The 14390-nt window shown below is 35.6% G+C and overlaps 1 protein-coding gene and 1 non-coding gene across 5 annotated transcripts in view; one reads left to right on the forward strand and one right to left on the reverse strand.

The window, feature by feature from the left end:
* Positions 1-14390, reverse strand: part of LOC145693286 (clavesin-2) — a 90244-nt gene that overhangs the window by 26739 nt on the left and 49115 nt on the right. For all 4 annotated transcript variants that reach the window (XM_081769135.1, XM_081769136.1, XM_081769137.1 and 1 more), the window contains 2 exons: positions 12839-12992; positions 5903-6096 (listed from right to left, as the gene is read on the reverse strand). In XM_081769135.1, coding sequence (XP_081625261.1) covers positions 5903-6096; positions 12839-12992 — 348 coding nt within the window. The remainder of the gene's footprint in view (positions 1-5902; positions 6097-12838; positions 12993-14390) is intronic.
* On the forward strand, positions 8943-9015 carry TRNAT-AGU (transfer RNA threonine (anticodon AGU)). The gene has a single exon. It is a non-coding gene; the product is annotated as a tRNA-Thr (tRNA).

A 14390-nucleotide genomic window follows, 5' to 3' on the forward strand; every position in this document is an offset into this window, starting at 1 on the left:
AGTGTATGCAGTACGGGTTCAAACTGGGGTCAAACGCCGCTGTAGCGGGGCGGAAGATATACAAGGCCTTTGGTGAGGGTGTCGTGCCTACACTGACAGTGCAGCAGTAAGTTTAAGGATGGTGACGAAACACTCGAAGACACACGACGTGCCGGAAGATCAACACATGTACAAAATGAAGATATTCAGGCAGCAATTGAGGAAAACAGTGGCCAGACATGTGAGAAACTGGAACTACAATTCACTGTTACTGAAGAAACATTCGATAGCAACCGCATCAACTTGGGAAGCACTACAAGTTGGGTCGATGGGTCCCACATGTCTTGATTCGGGCCAGAAGGCAACGCGAGCAGACATCTGTCTTTCTTTGTTGTCTCGTCTGAGGAAGGAGTCATTTCTAGACAGGGTGTTGACATGTGATGAGAAGTGGGTCCTGTACGAAGCTCCACGGAGCCATCATAATTGGCCAGCATCCCATGACCCGGTTCCAAAACAGCCGAAACCACTTCTCATTACATGTCAATACCCTATCCACACCAGCACTGCACCGGAAGAAGGTCCTCTTGTGTGTTTGATGGACTGCTAGCGCCATCGCGCATCGGGAAGTGCTACTAGCTGGTCAGAGCATCAATACAACTGTGTACTGTCAACAGTTGAGCCGTGTTCAAGAAAAACTCAAATCTTTGGAACCAGAACTTCTGAATCGCAAAGTGGTCCTACTGTTACAGGACGAGGCTAATCCCTACGTGGCTAGGACGACCCGGGACACCATTTTACGTCTTGGATGGGAAACAATATTGCATCCGCCATACTTCCCGAATATTGCACCGTCCGAGTATCACCTGTTCCATTCCTTGTACAATCACCTTAGAGGACGCCAATTCAAATTCCTAGCAGAGGTACAAAATGCACTTGATACGTTCTTCGCTTCACGGCCCACCACGTTGTACCGCGATTTAATCCATGGCCCTCCAGAACGTTGGCAGAAGGTTGTCGATGCTGATGGGGACTATTTTTAACCTTCCAGGTACGTCTTAAATAACATATCGATGTCCGAAGGTGGTGGGTGAAAAAGCAACAGAACTTTCTTGGTTACCTTTATAACTGCAAAATGAAATATTTCATTTCTTAGGACCCATATCTTTTATTCAATTAGTAAATCACTTATAGACTACTATAATTTTTAAACATTTTAATACCTATTTTTTTTAAAAAAAAAAAAACTTGCTTGCTTGTTTGTTTGTTTTATTTTGCCATTTACAAGCCTTTTTTTTTCATTTTGCAATTTTCGAATTTTTTATTTTGCCATTTGTGGAATCTATACATGAGGTAATGTTCATAGTGTAACATTATTTGTTGTCACCGTCAACAGTATTCTATCACAGATCTAGGCTCTTGTGTCTGCTTTACCCTAAAGTGATGATCTTGTTCCTAATAGCATGTTGGTTTGCAGCAAGTCTTTAACTATATTTGATTTTAACTTGCTAGACTTTCCGTGCACTGTACACTGCTGCATGCGTTTTGAAACAGTTACCCGTAAATGTTGTAATTTAATTTTCACTTGCTAGATTTTACTTTCCTCGGAGGCGTGCTGCAACTTTGTAGCAAGTGTGTCAGTTCTAGTTTCTACCAACAGGTGGCAAAAAAGTCTAATCTTAGAAATTTCGCCGCCAGGCCACCATTTGTAGTAGGTGCGAAGTGTGTGAAGCATTAAAACAAGTGGATAATTAAGATAATTACGTAAGTATCCAGTATGTAGAGATAATTTATATTTTAAACGCGTATTGTTTGACAAAGTTGTTGAGAAAAATATACTGTGTGATTGTTCGTATACAGTAAATGTTCGGTTTATAAAAGGCATGCAATGCAATGCAAGTATATACCTGCAGAAGACTTACTACATTCACTTGCTGAAGACCTGCTGTAGAATTGCAATACAAGTATATACTTGCAGAAGACTTATTACAAACTTTCTGTAGACTTGCAATGCAAGTGGTATCCTTGCAGAGACTTGCGTCAAACCTGCACTAACTTGCTGCCGACTTGCTGTGCACTTGTAGTGCAAGGGAAAATTGCAGCAGGCTTGCTGTGGAAGTAAACCCCTTGCAGAAACTTGCTTTGCAAACTTACCATACACTTGCACTGCAGGCATGCTGCAAGTTCGAAGAGCGTCAACTAGGAAGTTTGCATTAAACTTGCATCAAACTTGCGGACTTGCAGACTTTGCATCACAAGTCTGCTGCAACTTTGTCAGACTTGAATTGCAAATCTGCTGCAAGTTTGTTGCAAGTCATTTTTGCTATCTGGGTTTCCATACAGTAAATTGTCTCGTTTGTCTGTCAAACGAGACAGGCTTTCGTGTTTTGCTGAAAAAGTCAATGTGATCACTTTTGTTGCAAACGAACTTGCCTTGATGATTCGGACTTGTATCTTGTTGACCTCTTTATGACCACGGTTTGGTCTACGATTTCAGCTTAACATGGGCACCGCATATTCGCAGTCTTTGGAATTCTTTACCAAGATCGTTGAACTTGTTTCGTGTACTTTCCCACTGCGTTTTATGTGCTGGTCTATTGTTCTATTGCGATTATATCGTAATCTAATCCGATTTAAGTTAGATCAGGTTGTATTGGATACTCTTCTGTTCATTCCTTTCTGCTGAAACAGCTACATACAAACCTTCCCCTGGAATCAATTAGCCGATGGTGCTTTCCGCACTAGTAATGTTACTAGCTTTTATGCAAAAGCAAACGAACGACTAGCAGCCTATCGTCCTCTGAGATATCTCAGAAATTATGCAGCCCATATGTTGTATTTTTTACTGCTCATATGCCTCTACACCTATTCGTTGGGTGATGTCTAAATTTCCGACTGATATGGCACACGTCCTTGGACTACACGCCTATCGTACGTTCATAGCATCTTTTGGTTGCTACTGTATATAACTCTGCTTTTCCACCATGGCTGTTGACTACACCAAGGCTCGACTTCGGTTGCTGTCACACACTAAACTGCACTCAAGTGCTCAGAAATTCCAACTGTTTGCTAGAACAGTACTCTGATTTTAATGAGTTTTATATGGATGGTTCGAAAAGTGAGAATTATGTTCGCTGTCTTCGCTACAGCCGAGATCAGTTCCGAAATTAGTCTGCATTACCTGTGTTCAGTATTAACAGCTGAATTAATAGCAGTTAAACATTCGCTCAATCATGCGTTCTTGTAAGATGCCAACAGCTACAGCAACATGTCTATGTCATCATTGTCTACTTCGTGCCGGGACATGTCGGTTCGAAGAAATGAGCGTGCCGACACAGCAGCTAAAAAAGAACGCCGCATTGGCAGAGATTGCACTGGAGCATTTTCTTCTGTCCTCTCAGCTCAATGTCCAGAATGGTCAGACCTCAGAGGACGTTTAGAGGAACTGCCTAAAAATTTTAAGTTTTGGAATACAAAGCTGTCTCTAGTGATCGTTTTCTTACTTTTTCCGTGAGATTTCGTAATGTGATCTGAGTTCTTGTTTATTATGTGTTACTATTATTGCTTTTTAAATTTATTTTTCTATCATATTTTATATTTTGTTATATATTCTTTTAGTCTTTTCGGGACATCTTTTCATTTTTTGTTTTTGTTTTTCTTTGTTGTAATGTCCTTTTTTGTTGGATTTGTATTTGAACTTTACCTTCTGGGAAGTTAATTTTAAAAAATTAATCTGTCGATTATTGACCTTATCGTGACAGTCAGTGATGATTTCACGAGGTGGGCCGAGGGTGAATTTCCCCTGAGACCATATATTCTATTCAGCTCAACGTGAGGTACTAGCATTTTTGCTGTAGCATTTACTACATATTATGGAAAGTCCCCCTCCTTGAGGAAAATCTGAAATCACCATGAGGACAATAACTTCTGTGACTATATCTCCGTTAAACCACAGTAGTTAATTAATGAATCAAAAAGATAGCTGTATCGAAAGACATTAGTATATTATGAACCGTACAAGCCGCAACACATCTTTCATTGTATGTATATGTGTGTATATATGTGTGTATGTTATATCCAATCACGGGCGTGTCTGGCGGGGGGACGAGGGGGACGCGTCCCCTCAATATTTTGAAGTGCAAAATAATCAATATTTTATTCTATTTATTTACTAATGACAGGATAACATAAATAATAATAATAATATTTATTTGGAATATATTATTCAGGCTGTGGAACGATTATAGAAATATCAGAGTTCTTGATATACCTTAGGGGATTCGTGAAGGTAAGCAGAAAGGTAACAAATGGAATCGAAGATAATAAGGTTGGGCTTGGTAGTACAATTTAAATCACTTTCTTTGATGCCCCCCCCCAAATTTTACATGCCAGAGACGCCAGTGTATCCAATAACCCCCAAATTCCCAATACACTTTCTACCTGTACAATTTTGTATAAATCAATGATTAATTGATTTTTTTATCCTAATTCAAAGTAGCAAAATCAATCAAGAATTGAGAACATACAAGGATTATTCAGTACCATAAATCAGAAAACAAGAAAAAAATATGACATAAACAAAGAAAAGGGAAAAAACAAAATAAAATGCTCAAGTTGTTGTGTAAGTTTTGTTGCATATTCTTGGAAAATAATCTTATCAGTGAGCTTTGTCATTTCATTACACTCAGTTTAAACAATCTGAAAATTTCTTTCTCTCAGGGGATCCTATTTTACTCCTACATTCTATTTGCGTGTCCCAGAAATCTCACTATTTTTGCCATTCTTTCTTCTAAAATTTCAATGACACATTTTACGTTATGACCCATCCTGTTGGCGCCACTCGTTAAGTCAGCTTTAACCAGTTGTAGCTCAAGCTCCAAGGATATATACTTTGACTAGAGGTGATTTTTCTTTTATTTTGTTCTATAAGTTTCAGCCACCAGGTAGTTCGAATTTGTAATGTCAATCAAGACATTGATCCTTCAGAAATGATGAATAGTTAACGTTCTATAGTGCGAACTAAAGCTCACACCCTCGACACACCCACGGTTGAACCAATAAGGGTTCAGCTGTTGCTAAGCGAGAGAGCCTTAGCCAAAGGGAGTGGAATTCCTTCAGCCGATAGCAGCGCTCGGAGCGGAAGACTAGGTGTCAAGTCAATATGGTATAACTATAGTATTACAGAGAATCATATTTTCCTTTATAAACCATCATAAATAATTGGTTAAACTTCAGAATTGATTCTTTATTCACAATCCAGCATTTTCATCTTGACTGCTTACTTGTGGGGATACGATCTTGGCAGATCCTCTTATATAGTTTTATTGCTTTTCTTCTGTCTTTATCTTCCGCAATCAAGGCATCAATAGGAAACCGAAAGTTTGGACGACTACGGATTGTTATGGAATTTAAATTAAAGGTGAGGGAGAGGTAATTTAATTTCACTTAAAGAGATTGTAAACTTATGATATCTGTGGACGTTGTAACAATTCTTTTAAAATATTTGAGATCAGATGGCAATGTCTTACATGAGTTACGAAGAAACAGAAGTTACTTTATTTTTACCTCTTGCAAAAATTTCTTGCGTGGCGACGCTCATAAACGAATATCCAATTTCAATATATACGAAGGATATGGGGTAAGTTTCGCATCTAGATTAAATCAGCGATGTAAAGCAACAGCCATTCCGTGATGGAGCCCCACTGAGACACATATTATTTTCATCTGCTGAATTGTTTAAAGTACAAATATTTTTGTTTTGATTTTTCAGCAGGGGCATCATTAGGGAAGGGCAGAGGTCGCTTATCCTGCTTAAGTTTAATATATAAATCAATAGATAATAATATACCAATAAAAACGTGAAACTGCTTATATTAGTGGGAATTTCATACCTACCTCCTTCCCAAGGAAAGTGAATACTTCTTACCTCACTATGCTTGACAACTACTTGAATATTTGTTGGAGTAAACCATTTCAAGGTAGACAGCTTGCAGTTGGCACCATCAATTAATACTATGAAGCCCTTCTCCTGTACTCTTGGATTATCCATTATATCTTCCAGAACAATATCATTTAATTGAGTCCATTCAGCAAATGAAATCTTACTGGTGTCGATTTTACCTTCAAAATTATTACAAGACGTTGTTTTCAAAATATGACAACTATGTAGGTATGTTACTTATCGGAACATGTTTAAAGCATTGTAATGCAACAAAATAAGGCAAATAATAAATTTTCACAAAATTATTTCACTTGATGGAAAGAGACAAAAATAGAAAGAAGAGATATTTTATTGAAAAGAATGGTTGCTAAGAGTTAGCTAAACGACATTCTAATGGTACACAATTACATGATAGAAAGTAGAAAGCAGAGAAAGTTTAGTGGAAGAAGAGAAATTTCATACCGCAGCTTTTTCTCACGCCCTCACACAATGACCAGAAATATAGTTTTATCTAATGGGCTAACCGTCTCCTTGTGCGCAATTAATCAGCTTAAAATTCTTATCTACTCCCTTTCCTTTGCTCGTAATCTATCTGTCGAATAACTGATACATTCACCGAGATGGATTTAAGAGAATCCCTTAGCACCGAGAAATTCTTTCACTACCTTTCTAGTATTTCTTTCTCTTCTTCACAACCATCCGTAGAGAAAGGTGTGAAGAATCCGTAGAGGCTGAGATTGATCTCTGTGTGAAGGGCATCCATTATCCATCTGGGTGAATGGGTCAGCAGTGGCGTGCGCATAATTTTATCAAGTGGGTTCGAACACCCAATCTCATAATCTTTTAGGACAAGTGTAATATATATATATATATATATATATATATATATATATTGTTAATTTTTCCAAAATATCTTGCTCAAGGGAGGGTTTAAAACCCGTTTTGAATACGCCACTTTGGACCAGTAATATTGCCATATATATATATATTGTTTCCAATCAATTTGCTGACCCTCCAAGCATCCTCCAAGTACGTTTTCTCATACCTTACATTGATACAAAGGGCAAAAGATACTATCCCACAAGCACATATACTGTACAAAAGGCGATCTCACCATTCTGTTGTGATCAGACTTTCATAATCTGTGCCGCAGTGGTTATCAGCTTATCAAATGATCCATCCGAAAATATACAGCAACTTTCAAATCGCTCGTGAATTAGAATTCTGATATAAACACCTTCACAATTACTTCGCAAGAAGAATCCAGTCTTACCTAGTCAACCTTGGCTTACTTGAGGGTCTATCTTAAATGATCATTTTGAATATTTACTATTACAGAACTAACATAAATGCTTTCTTTTATCTAAAATCCACCCATCCAGCAGCCTAGAAATCCCATTGTTTCTAGTAGTAGGGTACGCTCAGGGGAGATTCCAGGTTTTAATCCTCCCCTTCTTTGAGCAAGATATTGTATAAGAAGAAACATTTACAATATTAACGTAACGTAAGATATCTAAGCGGTTAACGTACGCGCCTTTGGCGTGGAAGACGCGGATTCGATTTCCGACGGGAGCTAATGTGGTTCGGATTCCACGTTAATCAGTAGGTTCCGTCTCATATAGCTTCGCTGCTGAAAGAAGCGTTAAATCTCAAAATGAACTAAATACTAAAATATGTACATAATCTCCAGAATGCAATAATCTCCAGAAGTGACATAAACTTATGAATGTTTCTTCCTCTCTTTTCTTTATAAAATTCTGCGTATGCTATTGGTTTCTAATATTGTTAAGCAGACCGAACACATCTTTGCTTTCCTTGACTAATATCTCCAACCCTATGTCCTAAAAGACACAAACTATTTCTTAGACTAACTACTCCATCATAGAACTCTATTATATCCTCTGTATGTATGACTTCATTATTGACCAATGTTCCGCTCTTTCTTGGCCTCTACATTCTCGAAAAATTTCTAAATACAAGCGTTGAACCTCAAACGTCTGTATTCCTAATTTTACTAGTTTACTTTGTCCTAACCAAGAGAAACTTCATATTTGAAAATAAATAAATAAAATTATGACTACTATTAGCGTGTTCCCTTCACACACCAAACGATTTATTGGATTTCTGAAACAACAAATTTTCCACTTATCATTACTGTAATTTTTACTCTGACTTCGATTCATAGATATTTATCTAATAGTAAAACTCACAGTCAACCAGCATTTGATCCGGTTACTACATTTTCTAAACAAAAAGTACCCAGTTAAATTCACCTGTTCTTCATGAACCATACCTTCGTCTTCCTTGAGATAATCTTGTAGAAAATGGCATGCACATAAAATTAGCTATTACTATGCAACATCTTTACTGAAAGAGCCTCTACCTTTATCACATCAAATGATCTTATTTTTCTTACTATTGTAAATTTTTAAAAATCTTTTATATTATCTTGTATCAGTTTTTGTATTTGCCATTATTATTTAATTTCATAAGTTACGTTTTACCGACTTCATTCAATAGAGATTGTTGTTATCCAAAACTGTCAAAACTTAGGCACCACGATTGACCTATACCGATAGACAGAGTCAGCATAATCGTGTTATCCTAGAATTGAATCATTAGTTGGTATAGCTGAATTTGGAGGATTGTAAAATAAATGTTTAGTTGTATTCTGGTAAGACAATAAGCCTATAATTATCTTAGCTAACAAGTGCGAAAATATATATTAATAAAAAAAGTAAACAGCCAATTTTAAGCTTATTTTTACACACCAGATCCTATGTGGGTTCGAATTCAATAACACACAAAGAGTGAAAAAGTGAATGACGGTCTGGACTCGAATCTGGGATGTCTGCCGTACCGTGCCGATGCGTGAACCACTACGCCACCCAGTCTACCTCCCAGAACAGCTACACACTCTCTCACTCCTGAAGTCGATGCTCTCCACTTAAACCATTCCTCCACTGGTTTGAATAGAGAGCATTGAGTTCAGGAGTGAGAGACTGTGTGGCTGTTCTGAGAGGTGGACCGGGTGGCGTAGTGGTTAACGCATCGGCATAGTATGCCGAAGGTCCCGGGTTCGAATCCGGGCTCAGTCATTCACTTTTCCACTCTTTGTGTGTTATGTGCTTAAATACTTTACTGTTAGGTTTTCTGATGTTAGTCCTAATAATAATAATAATAATAATAATCAGAGCGATTAAACCTAAAATATTCGAATAACATGCATTTGTTTACGATAAATCCGATAAAAGGAAAGCGGTCAAATGTGAATTTCAATTATTGCGGAAATCGTTGCCTCTTCCCAAAACTAATAGATTCTCACAAGATAATACTTAAGTGTCTAGCTTGTTCTGCGAATGCCATTTATGTAACTATCTTTACATCCACTGAACAACCATAAAGCTATTAATTTTCAATCACTACACTCGCGTTTCTCTAAAGAAGAATTAGTTCACTCTTAGTTCATTCTGATGATCTGCAGTCAGCACACACCTCGTGAAGAACCACCATTTGCGGAGAGAGTCAGTCTACTTAGCATCACTGTTCTAGATATTTCGCGGATACACTTTCACAGCACCAAATACTTAGATGTTTTCTGTAGCACTCAACTAAGGAAAAGAATCTTCTTGCAGTGCATGAGGTTGATTTTATACATTTTGGTGGCGTGGAGTGTGAATCCAGATCCCATGCTTCAATGACTTGACTTCCTCTTTTTATCTTGGAATACATCTCTAGTTGCAAATTTAAACAGTGGTCGCTTCCTTGTTAATAATACGTTCACTTGATAAAATACTTTACTCATCACATATTGACTGCTGATACAAATCACATTTATTGGAAAGAAGTCGATATTGTTATTCAGTTCCTGAGTAAACACGTCTGAACTTAAGAAAGAATGCATTGAATATGAGGAATGGATCCATCAAAGTTAATCGTAGACATCTTGTGTGACTGTATTCTTACATGAATGAAGCTGTATTCATCCTTCACATTGCTTGTATATTTTCGTACCAATTTTTTTAAAGTGGTAATAGAGTACTTTTTCTCTTTACGAATCCTTCTCTCCTGCATTCTTACCAAACAATTCGTTTCGTGAGTTTTCTTCCTCCACTAAACTTTCTCCAGATACTATATGATAGCACACATATGACACCTTATCATCATGGCGTTGTTCAGCAAGCTTCTTAATGACTGACTGACTTTTCTAGAACTTTACTTTCCTTCACATTTCATTCTCTCCTTGTCTAATGAAGCACTTTTGCGAAAGTTCATATTTTCTTTCTATTTTGGGCTGTAAATGAAATCTTTGAGTTTTACGGTTAGGCTAAAGGAGACGGTGATGATGAGTAATGAATGAAATGGTGGAATAAAGAAAGTGGGAGGAAACGGGAGAACCCCGAGAAAACCCACGCACACGGTGTTTGTCCAGCACAAAGTTCACTTGGCGGGGCTGGGATCGAACCCGGGATCCCAAGCACCAGAGGTGAACGCACTCCCACTGAGCCACCGCGGCCTCTCTATTTTGGGCTGTGTGATAAGGTTTTGTTGTAAGTAATATTTTTCCATGCAAACTTCTGCATTTATTCGTTAAAAAAAGAACTTACCACGCAACAGTAAATAAGGTTAATTCGAAGCACTTTTGTTAAACACAAAGAAGGAAAAAATAGAAAGAAAGGAAAAATAACAGTAATGCTTGCTACGTGTCCAGTTGGACACTATATCCCAACAAGAGTAGTGTTATTATTTTGCTAGGCTGAAAGTAGGGAGTTTCGTGGAGGAAGATAAATATAACGGGTTTGTGAGCTTGAAGAGAAATAAATAATGAAGAAAAAAATTGTATATGTATAAAAATGTAAAGTAATTGCATATTGTTAATAAGATTCTGTTATATATGTAAATCTCAAAACGTCTACTCTCAATTATGATACCTATATCGAGGAATCTGATGCTATGACTGGAGAAAGAACAAAGACATTTGACTAGGTTTTGTCATTTAAAGACTGTGGAAATAGTAGTTGGCATTGGATGAATATTATGAAAATGTCGTCTATGAATCAAAACGAGAGGAAAGGTTGAAATGGAGACTGTTGCTCCAGGCATCGCATGAATAATAAATCACATGCTATTACATTGGGTTGTTATAGTTGGAATGACAGATTTAGTAATGTTTCTAAAAGAAACGCTTAAAACGAAATGCAAACCATTTTCAGAGTTTCAATATACTTGCGCAGTAGGTTGTCACAACATAAAATTATATAAACACACAAAGACATGTTAATCCATAGGGAATAAAAAGTCTAACTTTAAGCACAATATTATAGAGTTCAACTCTTAACTGGTTGGTTCCATATATAATCCATTCTCCAATTCTGTCCGGTTAAAACATAATGTGCTATTTATTTCATACATAAGATTTATATTTTTGTCCTTATTTCGTACACAATGAACATACTGTACAAACTGAATTCGTTACGACAGTTTTCAGTATTCTATCAGCAAGTCCATTACAGCCATTTACATCACTAAGTTATATACTCATATAGTTATATATATTTAAGTACATAATATTCAAACAATATTCATTTCAAAACAAGGAAATGCAAATATAAATTTATAATGTACAAATAAATGTTGCAACAAGTTAGTCTAATCACTGTTTTAAGATTTGAATAGAATAAAAACGAACTATGATCATTGTAAATAACTATAAATGCGTATGAAAGTAGCTTCAAAAGTGCTTGTTTCATTTGTTCTTTTGATATTAAGAAGTGTTTTATTATGAAGAATAATTTCTATGTCTTTGTATTTCTTTCCATCAAAGAATTGAGTAGCGAGCTCCTTCGTAGCTAAGCGATAAGCGTACGCGATTTTGGCGTAGGAGACCCGAGTTCTATTCTCAGCAGAAGCTCATGTAATTCGGATTCCACGTTAATCAGTACCAGTCACATATACCCTCGCTGCTGAAAGGAACGTTAAACTCAAAATCAACTCAACTCAAATAAGTGAATAATAATACTGAAGCATTTAACTTGCTACGAGTGTTCTGTTTATGCATATTTTTAACACATTTGAAATATTTACTGAAATTAAAATTAATAATGTTGCCAGATCCCACTAGACAACGTAAATGTTAAATGTAGTATTTGAGATCCGAGAAAAATGTTAAGATAGAGGATAGTCAGGATTACTTGATTTACTTTTAATTTTTTTTTAAGTTTAACTTCTTTTTGTACTATCTAATATAAAGATTATGAAAATAATATTTTAAAATATTAAAGATAAAACTTTTTAGGAGGAGTAATATTCTGGAAGATGGAAACAAGATATTTCAATCAACTGTTAAACCACAACTTCAACGTCAGACATTATACTTATTTCAAATACAGTCAACATGTATAAGCCATGATTGATTATCATTGTGTTTTATATCTAGATGTATAAAATATCTCATTTCAACATTTTTAACATACCTAGTTAACATTTTTAACATACCTACAATAGTAGTTAAAAGAATTACTAGAATTTAAAACAAAAATTACTAATGGAACTGAATAGACATATACAAACTGTTTAAACACAATATCTATTAATCTACTTATGCTGTAATTATTGTACTGGTCTGCAACTGAATTGAGGTATGAAAAGAAAACAAGATTGGAGATCTGCTTTACACTTAAAATTTCTTTCTTATAAATGGACCTATATTTTAATTAATATTTTTCAAATTTTTTAGAAGATATAGCAATATAACAGCATTCCAATGAACCCATAAAGTTTTAAGAGTTATTAGTTACATCATGCAAGAAATTATCCACTGTACACTATCATTTTTCCTTTACTTAATAATTATACGTATATTTAATCCAATTCTATTACTAGAACTAAAACCTAATGAAAATGAAGAACAAGAATACTTACCTACATCGACTAATATCATCACCCTCCCTTGTCGATCATATCCATTTAAAACTGTGATTATTTTCGTCTTAAGCAACGATGCTGTGTAGCGAAAGCTTGGTGATGAGTAAAAATAACTTTTGTATCGACACTTCATTTTATAGTAATCTTGTAACTAAAATTAATAAATAAATAAAATTATTTCCATCTGTTATTTTTAGTTAATAATAATAATAATAATAATAATAATAATAATAATAATAATAATAATAATAATAATAATAATAATAATAATAATAATAATAATAATAATAATAATAATAATAATAATAATAATAATAATTTTACTCTCTACAAGTAATCTTCTCTCAAGTATATATATTTCTGTAAATGCATTTCTGGAACAAAGCCTAATTTGCATTATCCAAATTTCCCACTATAAACCCGTGCATTTGTTTCTACATACTACAGTCAGTGGTCGAAGTGAGACGGTATGCGGTGGTATGCCATACCGTCTCTGGTTTTTCAGTGATGAAGGCATACCGTTACTGGAGAGTAGATGCTAAATACCTTTAATAAATCCATTTTCATACACAGTAATTGACGAATAGCTTTGCGTGTAAAAAGATTTTATTTTCTTATGTCTAAATAATTTATAATTTGACAACATCGACATTTTTGTTATCTTTTTCCTACCTTTTGTTTTTAAAATGAGGTGTCTTCAAGGGAGTTTATTTAGTTTATATTTTGATGTGCTATATTGAATTGTTTCTTTCGTATGTATGTGTGTGTCTTCTGGTCTTAATTCATTTGAATGTCGTGTTTCGAACATGAACAGATTTAGGGTTTGTCTGCTGCGGGGGCGATTCTTCCGGGGGTTTGGAATACCCTTCAGTTGAGTGGGGTTTCCGGGAACTTTCCCGCAGGAAATTGTTAATATAAAAACTCGCATTTTCGTGCCTAATTCTCTATAATACAACATAAGGGGATATTTTAAATTTTTTTCAGAAAGTTGTTGGCAAGGGATCAAATTCTCTCCATGCATTCCCCCTCGTAACTAAAGAGAAGCTCTCCAGTGGTGTTTAGTCATTATATAAATAGAAATGCAGTTTTTTAGGCAATATATCCTCACTGTATTTGAACATTTAGATAGTCGGTGTGTTGAGTCAAAATCGTAATAAAACATACCGCCTCTGTTTTTTTCCCACTTCGAACACTGACTACAGTAGACTGTTAGTCAAAACGTTTTGTGCTAGTATAACTAGTTCCTAGCTAAGAAAACTACGTAATAATATTAGAACATAGAATTACCACTGCACACAAAAACTTATCGCTATAGACCACTGCACTGAATTTTCTATCAAAGGCATGTGTGCTAACCAACAGTGCATAACTTCATAATTTGTGTTCTTCTTTATGTGGAATACCAAAAAAAATCAGAAACATTGAAAATTTTCTTCTTGCTTACGTATATGAAACTTTGGAAAGATCGTCAACAAATGACTAATGGATATTGAGAAATTATGAACAGTATTTCATAAGTACTGTAAGGCAGGAGCTTTATAAATCGTTC

This window comes from Thermobia domestica, chromosome 8 (genome assembly GCF_964235325.1).
Source record: "Thermobia domestica chromosome 8, izTheDome1.hap1.1, whole genome shotgun sequence".
Taxonomy (NCBI): domain Eukaryota; kingdom Metazoa; phylum Arthropoda; class Insecta; order Zygentoma; family Lepismatidae; genus Thermobia; species Thermobia domestica.